The sequence below is a fragment of the Heloderma suspectum genome, chromosome 1 (assembly GCF_057233095.1).
Source record: "Heloderma suspectum isolate Gila_16-S chromosome 1, 16-S_ref, whole genome shotgun sequence".
In the NCBI taxonomy this organism is placed as follows: Eukaryota; Metazoa; Chordata; class Lepidosauria; order Squamata; family Helodermatidae; genus Heloderma; species Heloderma suspectum.
Genome location: NC_139458.1, coordinates 409356303 through 409373228, shown reverse-complemented (window position 1 = coordinate 409373228; position 16926 = coordinate 409356303). Strand labels below are relative to the sequence as shown.

The window sequence follows — 16926 nt, the reverse complement described above, 5'->3', positions numbered from 1 at the left end:
CAGATTCTGATCATAAATTTATTTTGAGTGATCAGTTATTTGCTTTAAGTAAAGACCTCATATACTTCCACAAAAGCATATTTTATTCTTGGTCACATGCATGATGAACCTTAGATTTAAATAGGGCTGTCAGCTTTCATTAGTAGTTTTAAAAACAAACAAAAGTCTTGATTGATTAATCAGTTGGGGCCAATTTTAATCAGTGGAAGTGAGAGCTAAGGACCACTTGCTTATTTTTTAGTCTATTTTTGTTCTGTTGTATTCCTGTAATAGGAAATGAAATAGAAAGTATTGAAGATAGGCGAAAGAGTGGTAACTTGAAATCTAGCAAATATTAGTTGTTTTACACTTCAGTATGTCAAAAACATACTTACTGTATATGATTAGGCTTTGTTAATATGCTCTTGTATTTAATTAATTATGTCAGTCAGTTTATTCTATCAATTTTTCTTTCATAGAATCATAGAATAGTAACGTTGGAAGGGGCCTACAAGGCCATCAAGTCCAACCCCCTGCTCAATGCAGGAATCCAAGTCAGAGCATCCCTGACAGATGGCTGTCCAGCCTCGTCTTGAACGCCTCCAGTGTGGGAGAGCCCACCACCTCCCTAGGTCATTAGTCCCTTTGTCATATTGCTCTAACAGTCAGGAAGTTTGTCCTGATGTTCAGCCGGAAACAAATTAGTTAAGCCCAGTTCAGACCATAGTTTAGTGTTACAGAAAAGAGCCTGCTCAAGCACTTCCACTCCCTGTCCTCCTTCAACGTGGCCATAAGGAGATATTGGCTGGGTTCACACATAATACGTTATGGTGTAGTTTGTTGAAATATGGCTTGTCATTGTGTCTGAACCCATCCCCACAAATAAAACATAGTTTCTTAACCAGATATAAACCACAAATAGAAGTAATGGTTTCTTGTTGGTTTACCAAGTCTAGCTTGTTTAAACCATTTGTTGTCAAGATGCCTGAACCTAGAAAAAACAAATGAGGCTTATCCCTGCCTTGTTTGTGCTGCTGTCTACCCTGAAACAAGCATCTGGCAAGAGCAACCTGAAAAGGAAACTGCTCTGAAGGCTGGCAAAATGGGCGAGAGAGAGAAACAAACCAAAAATAGGGGAAGTAAGTTATGGTTTGTTTGTTCATCTGAAAGACAATTCCTGGCTATAAACAATGGTTAACATAAACCATTGCTTAGCGTTACGTGCAAACACAGAAGCATTTGCCTCCTGGTTTAAACTAAACATGAATTGTCATTATGTGTGTATCAGGCCAAACTGTGGCTAGTTTAGACTAAACTATGGTCTGTTGAAACAAGCCAAGATCAAACTTTGCGACAGCATCCAATAGGAGCTTTGTGCACGTGACCAGCACTGCCGTTTCTGGTCCACACATGGCTGCAATATAGCGCTTCTGGGGGCAAGTCCCAAAACAAGGGGCAAGTAGTTCATAGGAGCTCCTTTGAATCACAGCTTCCCAGTTTGGATATCATCAGAAAATCTGATTTGACAAACAAGGAAATTTGTTGTTGAAGCTAGGCATATGACAGGAAGGGGAGTGGGGCAGAAAAGAATGCTCAAGGTTGTTGCTTATTCCAACTGCAACAAATGTCAGTTTGTTGGAGCAGGGTGTTACATCTGAACTGAGCCAATAAATCCCTTCTGGGTATTTACATAGGCATGCACACTCCATGTTTGCCTGTTTGGTCATCTGTCTCTCTCAGGGTCTGCTTCCTTGGAGCTTGAACCTCAAAAGGCTTGGATCTGGAACTTCCATAGTGAAGGAAGCATAATTCCAACGAGTTTTAGCAATCCATTTTTCAATTTGTTTATATTTCAGTTTCGTGATCTTTTAATCTGCAGTTGGCATTTATGTTTACCTTATTAATATATCCATTGGTTGTGCTTCTAGACTAAACATACTCATTCCCTCCCTCTCTCCCTTCCTCCCTTTCTCTTGTGATATCCTGATATATAACACCTCTTCTGCCTCCCCCGTTGAGAATATCACTCTCAAATCAAGTCACCTCTATTTTTGCACTCAACATAAATGCCAATATTTACCACAAGTGGGGCTTGCTACAAGTGTTGCAGTGTATCCTCACTTCTTAGGAGGAGTGCTTACATTCAGGGTTCCTGACAGCCAGCCATGCCCTAACATTTTTTGTACTTTTGCAAACTTTGGGATTCCCCTGAACGTGGTAAATACCTCTCTCGTTTCTCAGTGTTCCTGATTTTATTAATTTCTGCCAACACTCAACCACCTGAGTTTACTATTGGAATGATTTTCATTTTCTGATTTGTTTTCCAGTTTTCACATCTGTTCTAATATTTTAAATTGCAACTTTCTGACAATAATTCACATAATGATGTCCTGAGGAACCTTGTTACTTCCCTTACTAGATCTGGCATCTCTTTCTGAAAAGCCAGTGTCTTCCCCATAAACCCAACGTCATACGTTGTGATAAATTAATAGTTTTGCTTTGCCTCTAACATGACAAAATAGTGACCATAAATGTCAGCCTTGTGCAGTTTGTTCAGTTATCCCTAAGCAACTTTCCAAATTCCTTTTTACCGAACAACATCGCATAAATCAGCATTTTCTTCTCTGACTCTTTTACTGAAATTCATGTTCACGCGCTGATATCTGCTTTGACTACTGCAACATTCTACTGCCTGGTCGTCCTCTCGCATCTATCCAAAACTGTCAGAATTATTCACACTTCCTGTCGCTCTGACCACTTGATGCCCTTCCTCCGATCTCTTCACTGGCTTCCCATCTGCTTCCATATCCAGCACAAACTTATTGTCCTTTTAAAGCTATTCATCTATCCCTACCCTATATTTTGCACTGTGACCTCCATTTCTCCAGCTCTGTTATGCTCAGCTGACCAAATGTCTCCTGTTCCCTTAAATGGCTGCCTTTTTTTCCTTGCTCCTCCCTATGCATGGAATTCTTTCTCTGAATTTCTAGATGGTGCCACTCATTTCCCTTCTATCAAATCCTATAATACAGTCCTTGTATTACAGACTTCTGTGGGAAAGTCATTACTGATAACAATTTCCTTTTAGATGACATAAAGTACATGATTTGGAATGCAAAAAAATTAAAAGAAAAATGGATAGACAACATGAGCAGATTGGTAAAACGCTGTAGAAGCCATCTTTCAAAATGGTCTCTGGCCATCATCCCAGGACAGCTATCTCATGAACCATTGCACCTACATCCATACAATTTATGTAAAACTATAGAGTTATGGGTAGAACAAAGCCAACGGTAACACACCCAAAGTCATATCATTGAACCTTTTTGATGTTATACAGCAGGGCATCAAAAGAAATGTGAAATAAAGATATTTCAGTCTGATTCACGAATATCTTAAAGGCTTGTTAGTTTTGCAGCGCGCTGTATGAAATGACAAATATGTATTCCTAATCCAGATTCCTAACTGTAACCAATCTTTAAGAGCCTGTAATGACATTTGCCAGATTCTCTTCCTCCCTCCCTCTATCGCTTTTGCCATTGTCTATTTTAGATTGTAAACTTCTTGGGGACAGAAACCTGTGTATGTTGACTGTGTAACTCTGTAAGGCACCATGTAAGGCAGTGGTGATGGCAATATTATTATTACTATAGTGGTTCTGATCCCTTGAATTCGATTCATGGTCTATTCAGCTACTAATTCCAAGGTGAAATACCATGAGAATTTAGAGTGCATAACAGTAATTCATATAATTAATAAAAAGCATGGAAAATCTTGGAATAGCTACCAGAATCTTTAGATCAGGAAATGGATGCAATGGAACTGAAACACAACAAATATCTTTTTGTTTTGTGTTTTCCTTTTAGGTTTCAATAAGTCAGAACATAAAGAACTTTGAGTGACAAGGGCAGTGATAGGATGCATTGTCTGCATATGTACCCATAATCATTGTCTCTGTATTTAAATGGGAAGCTTGGCAGATAAGTAGGGAGTATTGAAATGTTAACAAACTTCTTACAAACCAGAAATAATTTTATCTGTGGTGAATACCAGAGAAAGGGGCCTAAGGGCAGTATCCAATTGGACATGAGCGATAATGTAAATTATGTCGCACTAGTGTAAGGGACCTCTTGGCATAGCACCAATAATGTTAGCTGGTGCAACAGGTTTTCCAGGGAATTCCACTGCACCAGCTAAAACTATTGGTGTTGCATTTGAAGTCCTTTACTCTTGCGCAATGTAATTTACATTACTTCATGTGTCCAGTTGGATGCTGCCCTAAGTGATCTACAGTATCAGGCAGAGTTAGTTGATTTACAAGACAGCCGAAATGCTTTGCCGCTACTGACTGGATAAGGCATTCTTACAAGGCCAAGGCATCAAGTCCTTCTATGTTCTAGTGAAGGAGTAATTATTTTATGGTGTTCATATTTGTTTTGTTTGGGGGCTAAATTTAGCTTGTGTAATTGGGTCTAAAAGTAAATGTGCAACTTTTGATTAAGTACAATATTAAGATAAAATTGCAAAAAACGGCTAATTATTTTCAGACTTTTGAGGCTCTAAAATACTTAAGGAGGAAGATTGAATGACTTCTATAAATATTTTGTGGGTTAGCAATTTAGAAGGAGCCTATGACTTATTGTTTTAAAAAGCTCCAGCTCTTAAGGAGTGTTCAGAGGTTTATTCTTGAAAGTCAAACAAAAACTATTCATATCCAAATAGTCTTTGGGGTGTGACTGGGCCAATATTTAATGAGCAGTTTCAAATAACATGACGTTATGCCTGAAACATTGTTTTTGTATCATCGAAATTAATAACTCTGCCAATATTGGTAGAAATACAAATATGAATAGTAATGTGCATGGGTTTAGTTGTTGTAATTTAATAGGTTATTTTGTTTGCTGAGGCAAGCCATATCTTACCTTGAGAGATGTTCAAACAGCATTGTCCTTGAGCTCTACTTTATTTTGTTTAAAAATAGAATCCTCTCCATCTGAATGAAGTTTTTGATAGGTAGAGCGAATAATATGTTTCTGATATAAAATTAACATTACATATAGGGTAGATTTGGTTTTGATAGCTGTAAGTGTTTGGATATTAAATATGTCCATCCTAATTGTGTTGCCTTACCACCGGTGGAATGTTCTTTTAGTTGAATTTATTTACTTCAACTAAAAATTGGTTAAGGTCATAAGAGCAGCCATGCTGGATCAGACCAAGGGTCCATCTAGTCCAGCATTTTGTTCACAGTGACCAACCAGCTGCCCATGGGAAACCCACAAGGAGGACATGAGTTAACAGTTTTAGCTCTGTGATGTCATTTCTGTATCTCCCTCCTCCCCTTGGTAACTTTTTATCCAAATTCTAATAACGGAGAGATACATATAAAAGTCTGCTGGGTAACTTCTGGTTGTACAGGCTATTTAATATTATGATGTAGAACTAGTAAACGAAGAGGGGTAGAAGGGAAGGGGAGGGAGTAGGAATGTGTATATAGAAAAGAGAACAGTTACCTTCCAGTGGTTGGGAGGAAACTGGTTTACTTGGGCTGGGATCTTTGTAGTGAATATTCAAGATATTTATGTAGATTTCCACTCAAAATTGAAATGCTGCCCAGATACATGAGAATCAGATGTCTTATTGTAGATAAATGAGCCTGTCTTGTTTGTCCTGAAAATCAGTTGGGATGTTTGGATATTCAGGTTAGGAAACCTTGGTAGTTTTTTTTCCTATGCTCAATTAGAATACTTGAACAGCCAAATTTTTGCTCTGCCTTCCCCAAGAAAAACAATCTTTATATTGGGGAAGGGGAAAGATGTACGCGGCAGTGGAAGGGCCCAGGTGAGGTCCTGTGGGTTGTCACCACAGTGGCAAGTGACATACTCTATGTATCATTTCCTTCTAGAAGGATTTTTTTCCTTGGCGAAGTGGGTCACTGGCAGGCAGGGTGGGGGAGCAGAAAGGGTGGGGTGCGAATCTCATTTTAAATTAAACCCAACTCAAGGGGGTCTGGGCTCAATGTGAAGTGGGGCCATTCTGTCCAAACAAGATAATTGTTTTTGCCATTTTTAGGCCCCCTCCCCTTGTTTTGTCTACTTGCCCAATCTGTAAATGTCTGTGGCTTTTGTTGGAGACAGGCATTGGTCATTGTGTTGCAGGATAACACCCTAAGCAAGAAAAAAAAAACAGTGTTTTCCCTACTACCATTGTTTTAAAGTTTTTATTAGTTAATAGGTTTCATGCAATTCTCTCAGTCTTCATTTCTTGAGCCTGATAAAATATAGTTATGACTAGCAAGCATTTTTTCAGTTTCATGATAGTTTCTAAATGACTTCAAGTTGGCAGAATTATTCTTTATTTGGAACAGTATTTGCTAAACAGTTATAATAGAAGAATTTGTAATGAACCCCATGTGGCTTCGACAAATTGCTAAACAAAGCTAGTTGAAGTCATAGTTGCTTGGAGAAATAGCCTCTGTAAAATGGAATAAACATCTAGGTGAAGCAGAGAATCCCAGCAGGCTTGATGATGCCTCTGAAATACGATGGGAAAATATTTCTCTAGGGTGAGTGCATATGCACACATGCAGAAAGGCGGGGGTGAGTGCAGCTTTTAATCTTACTGAGATAACTTTTCTTAGAAATGTTAGACACAAGTGGCTAAGGAGTGCCTCCATTTCTGCTTGCTTGTTAAATGACCACTTCAAATAACAGCCAAATTCCTATCAGTCTCAGAAGCGAAACCCACCATTCTTTAAAAGCTGATCTTGAGTGGAGAAGAAAATAGGGCTTTTCAATGTGATAAGCTTTGCAAACAGAGCCTGTAGAGCTTGTCATTTTTAAAGGAACTAGGGCTGCACCTAGCCCACCTTGTGGGTGGTGGTGGTAGTAGTAGTGGTGAGCTTGTGCAATTAATGTATATTCAGAATTGAGCCTGTTAACAGTATTATGAACCATGGAATTCTGGATATTTTGGTTAAGTTTCCCACCACTTAGGGATTTTATTATATTTAGCAGTATACAAGTATCACAAATAAATATGTTAAACACGACATGCGGCTGCACCATAGCTCAGTGGTAATGCACATGCTTTTGCCTGCAGGAAGTCCCAGATTCAGTCTCTGGCATCTCCAGTTAAACCTAACTATAATGAGTAATTTTATAATCATTAAATTACAAAATTGTTTGGGTGCCACCAAACCTCACAGGGGAATGTGCAGAGATCCTTGCAAGCAAGAACAGAAGAGGACAACTTTCAACCTCTCCTAAATATGCACAGGAAAGCATCATTAGAACAAAGTAGTAGCTCTTCCACAGTTCCCTTCTTTCCCACTCAGTAAAATGATGAGACAGTGGGGTGCAATTACCTCCCTCCCATCTGTAGTAAATTGGTGAGGGTCCTCCGTGAAGGGTCAGTCAAGCCACCAAGTTTTTGGGTGGTGTGAGGAAAAAGGCTCTTCATGCTTCAGGATCCTTTTCCTCCCTGGAATTTCAGGTATCCCTAGGGTCAGAGGGAGGCCTGCTCCACAGTTTGAGAAACCTGTGAGTTTTAAAATACTTTCCAGTTTCTTAAGAGCTATATGCATCAAAACCAAAATCATAACAAATGTAAAAGTCAGGCAGCAAATAGTAATTTGCTATTTCTGCTGAGTGTCCTCCAAGGAGGAGGACCCTTAAGACCGTAAGAGCCATGCTGGATCAGACCAGGAGCTATCTAGTCCAGCATTTTGTCTGTACAGTGGCTAACCAGATGTCTGTGGAAAGCCCACAAGCAGGATATGAGTATAGCACTATCCACCTGTAAGGGAAAAACTGGAGGCTAAAATTTCAGGGTCCCTGGTATTGGATACCCAGGCACACTTACTTACACATCCATTTGTGTTCCCTAACAACTGGCATATAAAGGCTTACTGCCTCTGATACAGGAGTTAATATATAGCTATCATGGCTATTAGCCATTGATTAGGAGCCAATTCTTCCTCCATGAATTTGCCTAATAACATTCCAAACTGGGGGCCATTACTACATCTTGTGATAGTGACTTTCATAGCTGTACTATGTGTTATGTGAAGAAGTATTTGCTTTTATCTGTCCTGAATCTCCCACCATTCAGCTTCTTTGGGTGATCCTGGGATCTAGTATAATATATATATAACTTTCTACACCTGTACCATATCTCTCCTTACTTGCTTTTTTCCTAAGCTTAACGGTCCCAAACACAACCTTTCCTCATAGGGGAGTTGTTCCAGCATCTTGATAATTTTGGCTCCCCCTCTTTCAGCTGTACTTTTTTTTTCTTGAGGTGCATTGATCAGAACTGTCAACAGTGTTCCAAATGCAGTTACACCATAAATTTGTTTAAGAGCATTATGATATTGGAAGTTTTATTTTCAATCCCTGTACTAATTATGTCCAACAGCGGAATTTGTCTTTTTCACAGCAGCCACATACTGAGTCAACATTTTAATTGAGCTATCCACCATAATCCTAAGATCTCTTGATCAGTCACTGTCAACTCGGATCTTCATCGCTTTACATTTGCTTACATTGAGCCACATTTGCCATTTTAATGCCCATTCCCCGGTTTGGAGAAATCCTTTTGGAGGACTTCACAACCTTTTTTTGTTTTAATCACCCAAAATAATTTGGTGTCATCAGAAAACTTGGCCACCTCACAGCTCACACCTAACTCCAGGTCTTTAATGAACAACTTAAAAAGCACCAGTCCCATTAAAAATCTTTAGGGGACCCTACTGTTTACATCCCTCCACTGCAAGTACTGACTATTTATTCTTTTTTGCTTTCTGTTCTTTAACTAACCTATCCATAAGAGGACTTCTCTTATCCCAGGACTGCCAGGTTTTCTTAGGAGTCTTTAGTGAGTGTCTTTTTGTTGGAAGCCTTTTGGACTTCTAAAAGTAAACAATATCTACCGGATCACCCCGTCTGCATGTTTATTGACACTCTCAAAGAACTCTAAAAGGTTAGTGAGGCAGGACTTAACTTTTGCAGAAGCCATGTTGAATCTGTTTCAGCAGGACTTGTGTTCCTATATGCTTGAAAATCTTGTCTTTAATAATGCTTTCCACCAATTTAGCCGGAACTGACGTTAAACTAACCATCCCTGACTCCATATAAAGCAGATTTATATATCCACATAGCCATTATGGATGCTTCTGTTGTCAATGTATTTTGCCCTCTTTCTGAATGACTTGTTCTTTTATGCAGGGATGCAGAACCTCTGGCCTGCTGGCCTAATCCAACCTATGGAGACTCTTCATCCAGCCCACAGAGGCTTGTGCCACTTCCACAAGCTCCACCCCCTTGCGACTCAAACCCCACCCCCACCATAAGCCCTGCCCCCATTGGGGGTTGGGAAACTGGCAGGGAAAGAAATCTCCACTGTTGCCTCTGATCACAGATTAGAGATAACAGTGGGGATTTCCCTGTGCTACTTCACTGCATGTTAGCTTTCCAAGTCAAGGAAGCCCTATGTGCAGTGAAGCCAAGCTAACCAAAGCTCCTTTGTTCCTCTAGAGGAATGACCCAACTGCCTCTGATTTGACTTGCAGGAAGGAGGTGGGGTGGATGATGCTGGGGCTGAGTCAGATGAGCAAAGGGGACCTGACTGGCTTTGCTTTGGCCACCCTGCGTTTTTCTCCTATTGCAGGAAGAAGACAGGGTGGGCGAAGCCGGCTGAGTCATCTCTGTTCTGTTGTCAGAGGAGTGACAGGGACCTGGGCAGCTCTGCTTTATCCTTCCCCTATTATAGTCTCCTTCCCCCATTGTAGTCATGAACTGCTGAATGTAAATGCTTTATTCAATATACTTGTTTGAGGAAAAATAGTTATATTTAATGTTACGGTAGCAGAAAAATTACAAGAGTTGGCACTGTTCTGGTAGTGGTTGCACAACTGCTGTCAAAACAAGCACAACTAGTTCAAGCATCACCTATTCTAATGAAGTTAATAATGAGTTGTGCGATACCTTGTGTAATGTCTTGCACAACAGCTTGTGTGCAATGGCTTGCACAAGCAGTATTGGAGTATTGGATTTGATGTCTGCACAAAGATAAAAAATAGTTTCTAGAAGTGGTAGAAGCTTTGCGCTACTGGGATGACACCACCATTGGATACAACTCAGTGTTATCTATAGAGCATTTAATTTTTTCTATGTCTTCAGAAGGAAATATCAGATCATGATTTCTAGGGATCAGCTAATCCAGCAGTGCTGATTTCATCTTTTTGGGAGGGGAGATTGCAAGGGACTTTTAGCTGGCATTGCTAGACACCTGGGCAATGCTTTATCCCAGGTAAGAAGCCATTTCCCGATTGCCGGGAGGAGTAAACATATAACTGATCCAGGTTCCTTAATCTATTGTTTTGCAGGCCTTCCAAAGGCTGGATGAGCTGCAAGTGCTAGGGTAGATTAGGAATTGTGCTGGGTATGACTTAGTGGAATCATCATTTCACTTATTGATGTACTCCAGCAGCTACTCAGGCTTCCAGGGTGCTGGTGTTGGCCATTTAATCCAGTAAAAAAATTGATACACACTTTGTCCACTTTCAACAGCAGTCCCCTATGTTACATTATAAATTCCACTCCATTTCAAAAGTGGTTTGCCATGCAGCATGATAGGGTTGCTCTCTGAGAGCCCTTGAAGGCATGTGGAACTAGTCACATAGTTCTTTGGATCCTGGATTACAACTTCCCCTCCAAATCAAATCACATTAGATAGATATGCATAATGCTAATTATCTCTTTAATTTTTCCTGTATGACATATATGAGCTTACATGTTCTTTTATACAATGCTGGTAATGTATTTTGCATGGGGAAGACTAGATGAAAATGAGAAATATGACACTTAATAGTGTGGATAAAAAGAATACTTATCACATAAATCTACCGTACATATAAAAAGAGTTCGTTATAGAAACTTTTGCTGAGTACATTTCAGCTGTATTGAATCACTTATGAGTCTCTAAATTAGACTTCCCAAGGAGGGAAGCAGAAAAGAAAAACAACTAACTTTTTTTTCTTCCAGCAAAAACACTCTTCAGGGTTGCCAGGATTTCAGGAAAGCCTTCGCTAGTTATACTTTAATTTTTATAATAGTCAGGCATTTCATAGTTTTAAAGTTCAGTCTGGCTATGCAAAGGTTAAATACTTAGAGCCCAAACACTGAGAACACTCATTTGAATAATAGAATTTATGGTTTCATCCCAAGATTTTCCAGCTGTTTCATGATACACTTTGTATATTTTGCTTTGTTTATACACTATCAAAAGGCAAATCCCTTCAGATTAATCTGAAGGGATACCCCACCCCCCTACACACACAACTCAGATTCAAGTGAGAAGAAAGATCACAGAGTGATTTCATTGTAATCCTGGTTGTTAACTCCAGACTTATTGCGGGCAGACTGTTTATTTTTTAACTTGAAGGAACTATGTTTCATTTTAGAATATATGCAAACATAGTTAGCTTGATTGCCACCAGCACTTTTTAATCTTGGGAGACTTTATTTGTCAAGTCAAATGATTTCCCATGTTTATTGTGAATTGCCAGGAGGAAATAGTATTTTTTATAGACAGGAACTCTAGAATCAGATACAGTATTGTTGAAGGGCTTCTTTGTGATTTCAATAACAAGGAAGCAAGAACTGGCACCCCAATCTGAAGTTTTATGACTTGTTTACATTTGCTGGACTATTGTGTTTCAACGCTTTTCTCTTCCTGCTTTTCTTCAATAAATTTGTGCTGGCTAAATGTACTGACAACAGGTAATGGTTGAGTGACATACAGTAGCAATCAAAGGGGAAAATTCTTTTCTGGGAAGGAAAAAGGATGTTTTACCCTTCCACTTACTTCAGTGGAGCCTGAATATTTTATTTTATGCTTTGAAATAAACAATATCAAGCAATGTTATGTTTTGACGAACTTTTCTTGTAGCTGATGTATGAAGCAGAATTTCTTCAGAACAGCAGCTCCCAATCAGCTAGTCAAGAAGCTCGCCAATAAGTTGCTGAAACAAACTTTTGGTGGTATAATATCTGTGTTTTCAAGCTGGTAGCCTGCTTTCTAGCCCCCTTCTTGCCCAAGGAGTCCTATACTAATTATTTGGATCAAATCAGCCCAGTTTTTCTGGTGGTCCTTTGCTACTGGTCCAGTTCAGATTGGCTTGCTTCCTCTTCCTCTTATTCTTTATTCGTTCCCGTTGCCTGTGCACCTGCTTTCATCTATGGTTGGTAAATATAAATCCAGAACCCAAGAAGGAGGGGAAATGAGCAGTTTGCTGTAGGGAAAGTTTAAAGCAACCTGTTCTCCCCCTCCTCTCTCCTGCTGCTTGTCTACTCAAAATCTCAGCCTCCCCAAACTGTTTTTCAGGGGTTTGGTATACTGCTGTTTTTAAAATCTGGGCTTTAGGAAACAGCTATTCAAATAGAAGTTGATTGTGATTAAGGGCACAGTGCTATGGATGTTTAGACAGAAGAAAGTCCTACATCTCCCAGCATTTCCCAACCAGCATGGCTGGCTGAGGAATGCTAGAAGTTGTAGGCCTTTTTTCTGTCTAAATATGCATAGGATTGCACGCTAAAACAATTTAAACTTAGGATTTGTCTCCAGGTATATAGAAACTAGTCTGTATATCTGGGATATCATCTCTTCCTGGTGGGAAGACAAGGTAAACACTTTACTTCACATGGGGAAGGAGTTCCCTCCCTTCCCAGACTGGCTCTTTCTTTTTCTGAAAGGAAGGGAATTTACAATAAGTAAAAATTCCTTTTGTGATTCAGTAATTGAAATTGCTGGTATAAATTAACTCTTTAAACCAATTCATTGTGAAGAAAAAGATCCACAGGGAAAAAAATAATGAAGACACACACACACACACACACACACATATATATATATATATATATTTAGTCACTGGCATAAATTTTCTAAATTTGATGTTTGAGAGAAGCCCTGTTCTACATATCCCTGTGTTTGCAGTGTCAAGTACATCATTTAGAATTATGTTAGTTTTGTTACTTTAGATTGTGTTTATACACACTGGCACATATGTTATTTGCCATTATGTAATAAACAATTATGAGCTTCTAAATGCTTATGCTTCTGTTTAAAATTACCTTCAATAAAACACAATAAATCAAGTTACTTGACCCGTTGTCTGTATTTGATTATGTTACTAGAATGAAACTAATGCAATTATATAAAATGGAATGCAGTTCTAGAGCTGGATGTGAAAAAAGCCCTCTGAATCATGTTTTTGGAAAGTACCTTTTCACAAAATATCTGGCAGTCACAAACGCTGGCATTGTTCCCATTTTCCATTCTTTCTCCTGAATCGAAGCCAGATTCCTTTGGGAAATCATCATTTGTAAAAGGTTGTGAACAGAAAGAGGGACATTCTTAAGTGTACAGTTATTACTAATTGGAAACTAAACATCTGCAACTATGTCAGGGTTAATTGTATTTGAAAAGAAACACTTATACACAAGAATTTGTTCAGTTTAAATAAAGCATTATGTAGCACAAACATAGGAGCATTTGCAGGCAAATTATTTTGCATTGTGTTGTGGTAAAGTGTTCTCATTAATTTAAATTCTTCCTACTACTAAATTGCATATTTTCCTTCCTATAGAAATTTAGCTTTAAAGATTTTGCCTCTGCATATAACCCAATAAATGAGTTGGGGGAAAGTAGTTAGACTGCAGCAAGGCACTAAGTTGCAATTTCTTGCTGTAACATGTCTGATTCTTTAGCTCAGTGACTTATTTCTCGTTTCTTTCCAATACAAGCTATAGTTTGGTTTTCTACTGATGTGGTATTGAGAGTGTAGACCTCACAACTTGTAGCAATTATTTCTAGAATTTATAAAGCTCTGAACCTGTAGTTCTGCAGATGTGAAACCATTTACAGATTTTGTGGAAGGGAAATCTGACACCAGGGACAGTTGTAGCGGTGGGAAAACGAGAGTTTGCTTCAAGGACTCCTTCCTCCCATGCCCATTCTATGGGAGAACATTCCTTGGGGAAGAGACTTGAAGCCTGCCACTGCATCTGAGGGTCTCAGACTCCTCAAGCAAGGAAGCTCAATCTGCAGCATTGCCACCTCACTTTAACCACCCAAGGGCAATCATTTCGCTGGAAGCTCCTGGCTGACAAAACAAGGTACACCTGAAGGCTAACCAGTTATGCTCCTGTGCACAGCTCCAAGCCAGGGTTCTGTCCCTTTAAGTTAATGGTAGCTCTCCATGGCAGGTTGGATCTTGAACTATCAGCAGCACTATTTAGGACTGGGATTTCTAATGTGGCACTCACAAAGCCTGGCTGAGGTGCCCACCAAGCGTCTTTCCCCATTTAAAAGTGAACAGAGTGATTCCTGCATTCACTTCTGTAAGGAAGAAAAGTCCTCCTTGCCAAAAAAAAAATGTCTGGGTGGGTGTACGTGCAAAGCCCTTCCCCCACCCTTGGGGCAACAGGGTCCTTGGTAGTGGTGGGGGGCTTCTCCACCCTCCTGCTGATTTTCAGCAGGGAAACTTCTCACCCCATATAAATGAATGGAGAAATAGCTCCACTCACTTTCATGGGGATGGGGAGAGAGAGAAAGAACCGGGGTGGGGGGAGATATGCAGATAAGGAAGGAGCTCCCAACTTTTTGTGATTGTCCTCCACCCCCCTACAACAGCCAGTTTATGGTGGTGCCTAGGGCACTTTTTCAAAATTCCAAATGTACCCACAGGCCCACAAAGCTTGCAAACTTCTGATTTAGCAGCACAGTTGGGATCTGATCATTGTCAAACAAATGTCTGTATCTATCTAAATGAAGGGGACTCAGCTGGCTTCTCCCACCTTGCATCCTTCCCCCATTGTGGGAAGGTCTCCCCTGGCACCTGCTGCTTATTGCCAGATGACTCCTGATTTGTAAGCATTCTTCATATCAGGGGTACTGAAGTAATTTTGTGGGTGCGGGGGATGATCCCCCTCAGGTCTCCACGGGCCATATGACATCAGGTGGTGTGGTCACACCCCTGACATTAGGGGCCATGGCCTTACCCAGTTGACATTATTTGCCCCCTGGCCCAAGTGTGGGGGTGGTCCATGGGCCAAGCTTCACTGCATGCAGGCTTTCCTGGTTAGGGAAGCCCCATGCACAGCTGAGCTGCCTAGTCTCCATCACCAGAGACTAGGAAAGATGGGGACTAGGTTGGCTCTGCCCCGTCTTTGCCCACTCAGCCTCCTTCCTGCAATAGAGGGAATGAGCCAGGGTGGGCAAAGCAAACTTCCCAAGTAGCTTCATCATATGCTCTCTGAAAGCATGAAAAGAGGAAGCATGAACGCAGAGCTGCCATTATAGCCCCCTTATCGGGAAAGGTGCTATATGAGCATAAACATTAATGCATTTCGCAAGTCATCTTTAGAGTACAGTATGCATGTTTATAAAGACTTCAAAAAGATTTCTCCATAGTTGAATTATCTTTTTGTAAAATGTACTGTCTATGGTTGAGATCTAACAGATTCTGTCTCTTTCTCTGCTTTCCCCAGATGTGGTCACTCACCTGAGTACCGCTCACGTGAGTTGGCTGGCCGAGCTCTTGTCCCCTTTATTATGCTAAACTTGGTGCCACAGACAGTGTCGTCTTTGTTGGCTGGGCTTCCAGATTACACTGATCCTTGTATACGACAAAATGCTGTTCATGGAACACTGCTACAAGTAAGTTTCCCTTTTTGCATAATGCCATGTAGCATCCATCAAGGCAATGCATATTGAACAGTTCACAAAGTTGTTTTTCCCAAGATGATGGGCACAGGTGATCTGAAGTACCTTTATGTTTTCATTATAATGTTGCTTTGCATGGCAGTCATGCTTTTCAAGTCTCAGGATTATAATTAGCATGAAAACATTAAAAATACCCACCAAATAGTGAGGATGCATATGAAGTAGCTGGGTGGGGGAAGGCCCAGAGCTCACTTAAAAGGTCCCAGGTTCAATCCCTGGGCTTCCTCCACTAGAGCCGTGAAAGGCTCCTACCTAAACCCTTTAGAGAAGTAGAGGAAGTAGTAGGGAGCTAGATGGATCAGTGATCAGGGACGGTTTGTGGTTCAGTGGTAGAGCATATGGTTTGCAAGCAGAAGGCCCCAGGGTCAGTCCTTGGCATCTCCAGGTAGGGCTGAAAAAATTCCTTCCTGAAGCCCTGGAGAGCCGCTGCCAGACAGTGTCAACAATACTGGGCTAGATGGACCAATGGTCTGACTCAGTATAAGGCAGCTTCCTATATTTCTATGATCTGACTTGATGTAAAGCAATTTCCTGTGCTTTCTATGTTCCTAGATTTTTGTTGTCCACTTCAGTATATTTACAGGCTGGTTTCCAAACTGAGCCAACGTCCTTTGAATGTAAATGGTCTTCTGCAGGAGAAATTCTGTCATGTAAATTAGGAGATAAATAAACTGGTAAAACCAAACATTCTCTTGCTTACTCCAGGTTGAGTTCTCTAATTCAGCAGCCTTAAGTATCATTCAGATCTACTGTTTATGGAAAGCTGCTCACTCCACATTCCACATAGGCATTTGCCAGTGGTTTTGCTTTCTCTTAATTGAGCATGTGGTGTGGCCTTCCTGGTTTCATCTCTGTATGTTCCTTCCATTCTTGTCTCTTTGTGTGTAGACCTTTTCAGCATAGCAGTCTTTGCTGCTTTCTTTAGTGTGGGGTTATTGGTTGGTTGATATGCACGTAGGGGCGATTTTAATAGCTCCCTAAAGCAAAGAAAGCAGCAGTATCCCCGTGTGCAGTTTTTAGGGGGGAGGGCATGGAGGCGGGGAATGGCTCTCCAGTGAAAGATTTGTCAACACAGGCTGCATTTGGTTTCGTGTGAGATGTATGAGCTGGCATTTGTATGAGTGAGCCTTGGGCTTGCACACTCCCCACCGTCTGAAGTTG

General features: G+C 40.4%; 1 protein-coding gene across 16 annotated transcripts in view; it reads left to right on the top strand.

The window, feature by feature from the left end:
• The window catches only part of THADA (THADA armadillo repeat containing), a 229432-nt gene that overhangs the window by 93110 nt on the left and 119396 nt on the right, over positions 1-16926 (top strand). For all 16 annotated transcript variants that reach the window (XM_084828934.1, XM_084828927.1, XM_084828928.1 and 13 more), the window contains one exon: positions 15531-15699. In XM_084828934.1, the coding sequence (XP_084685060.1) occupies positions 15531-15699 (169 nt within the window). The remainder of the gene's footprint in view (positions 1-15530; positions 15700-16926) is intronic.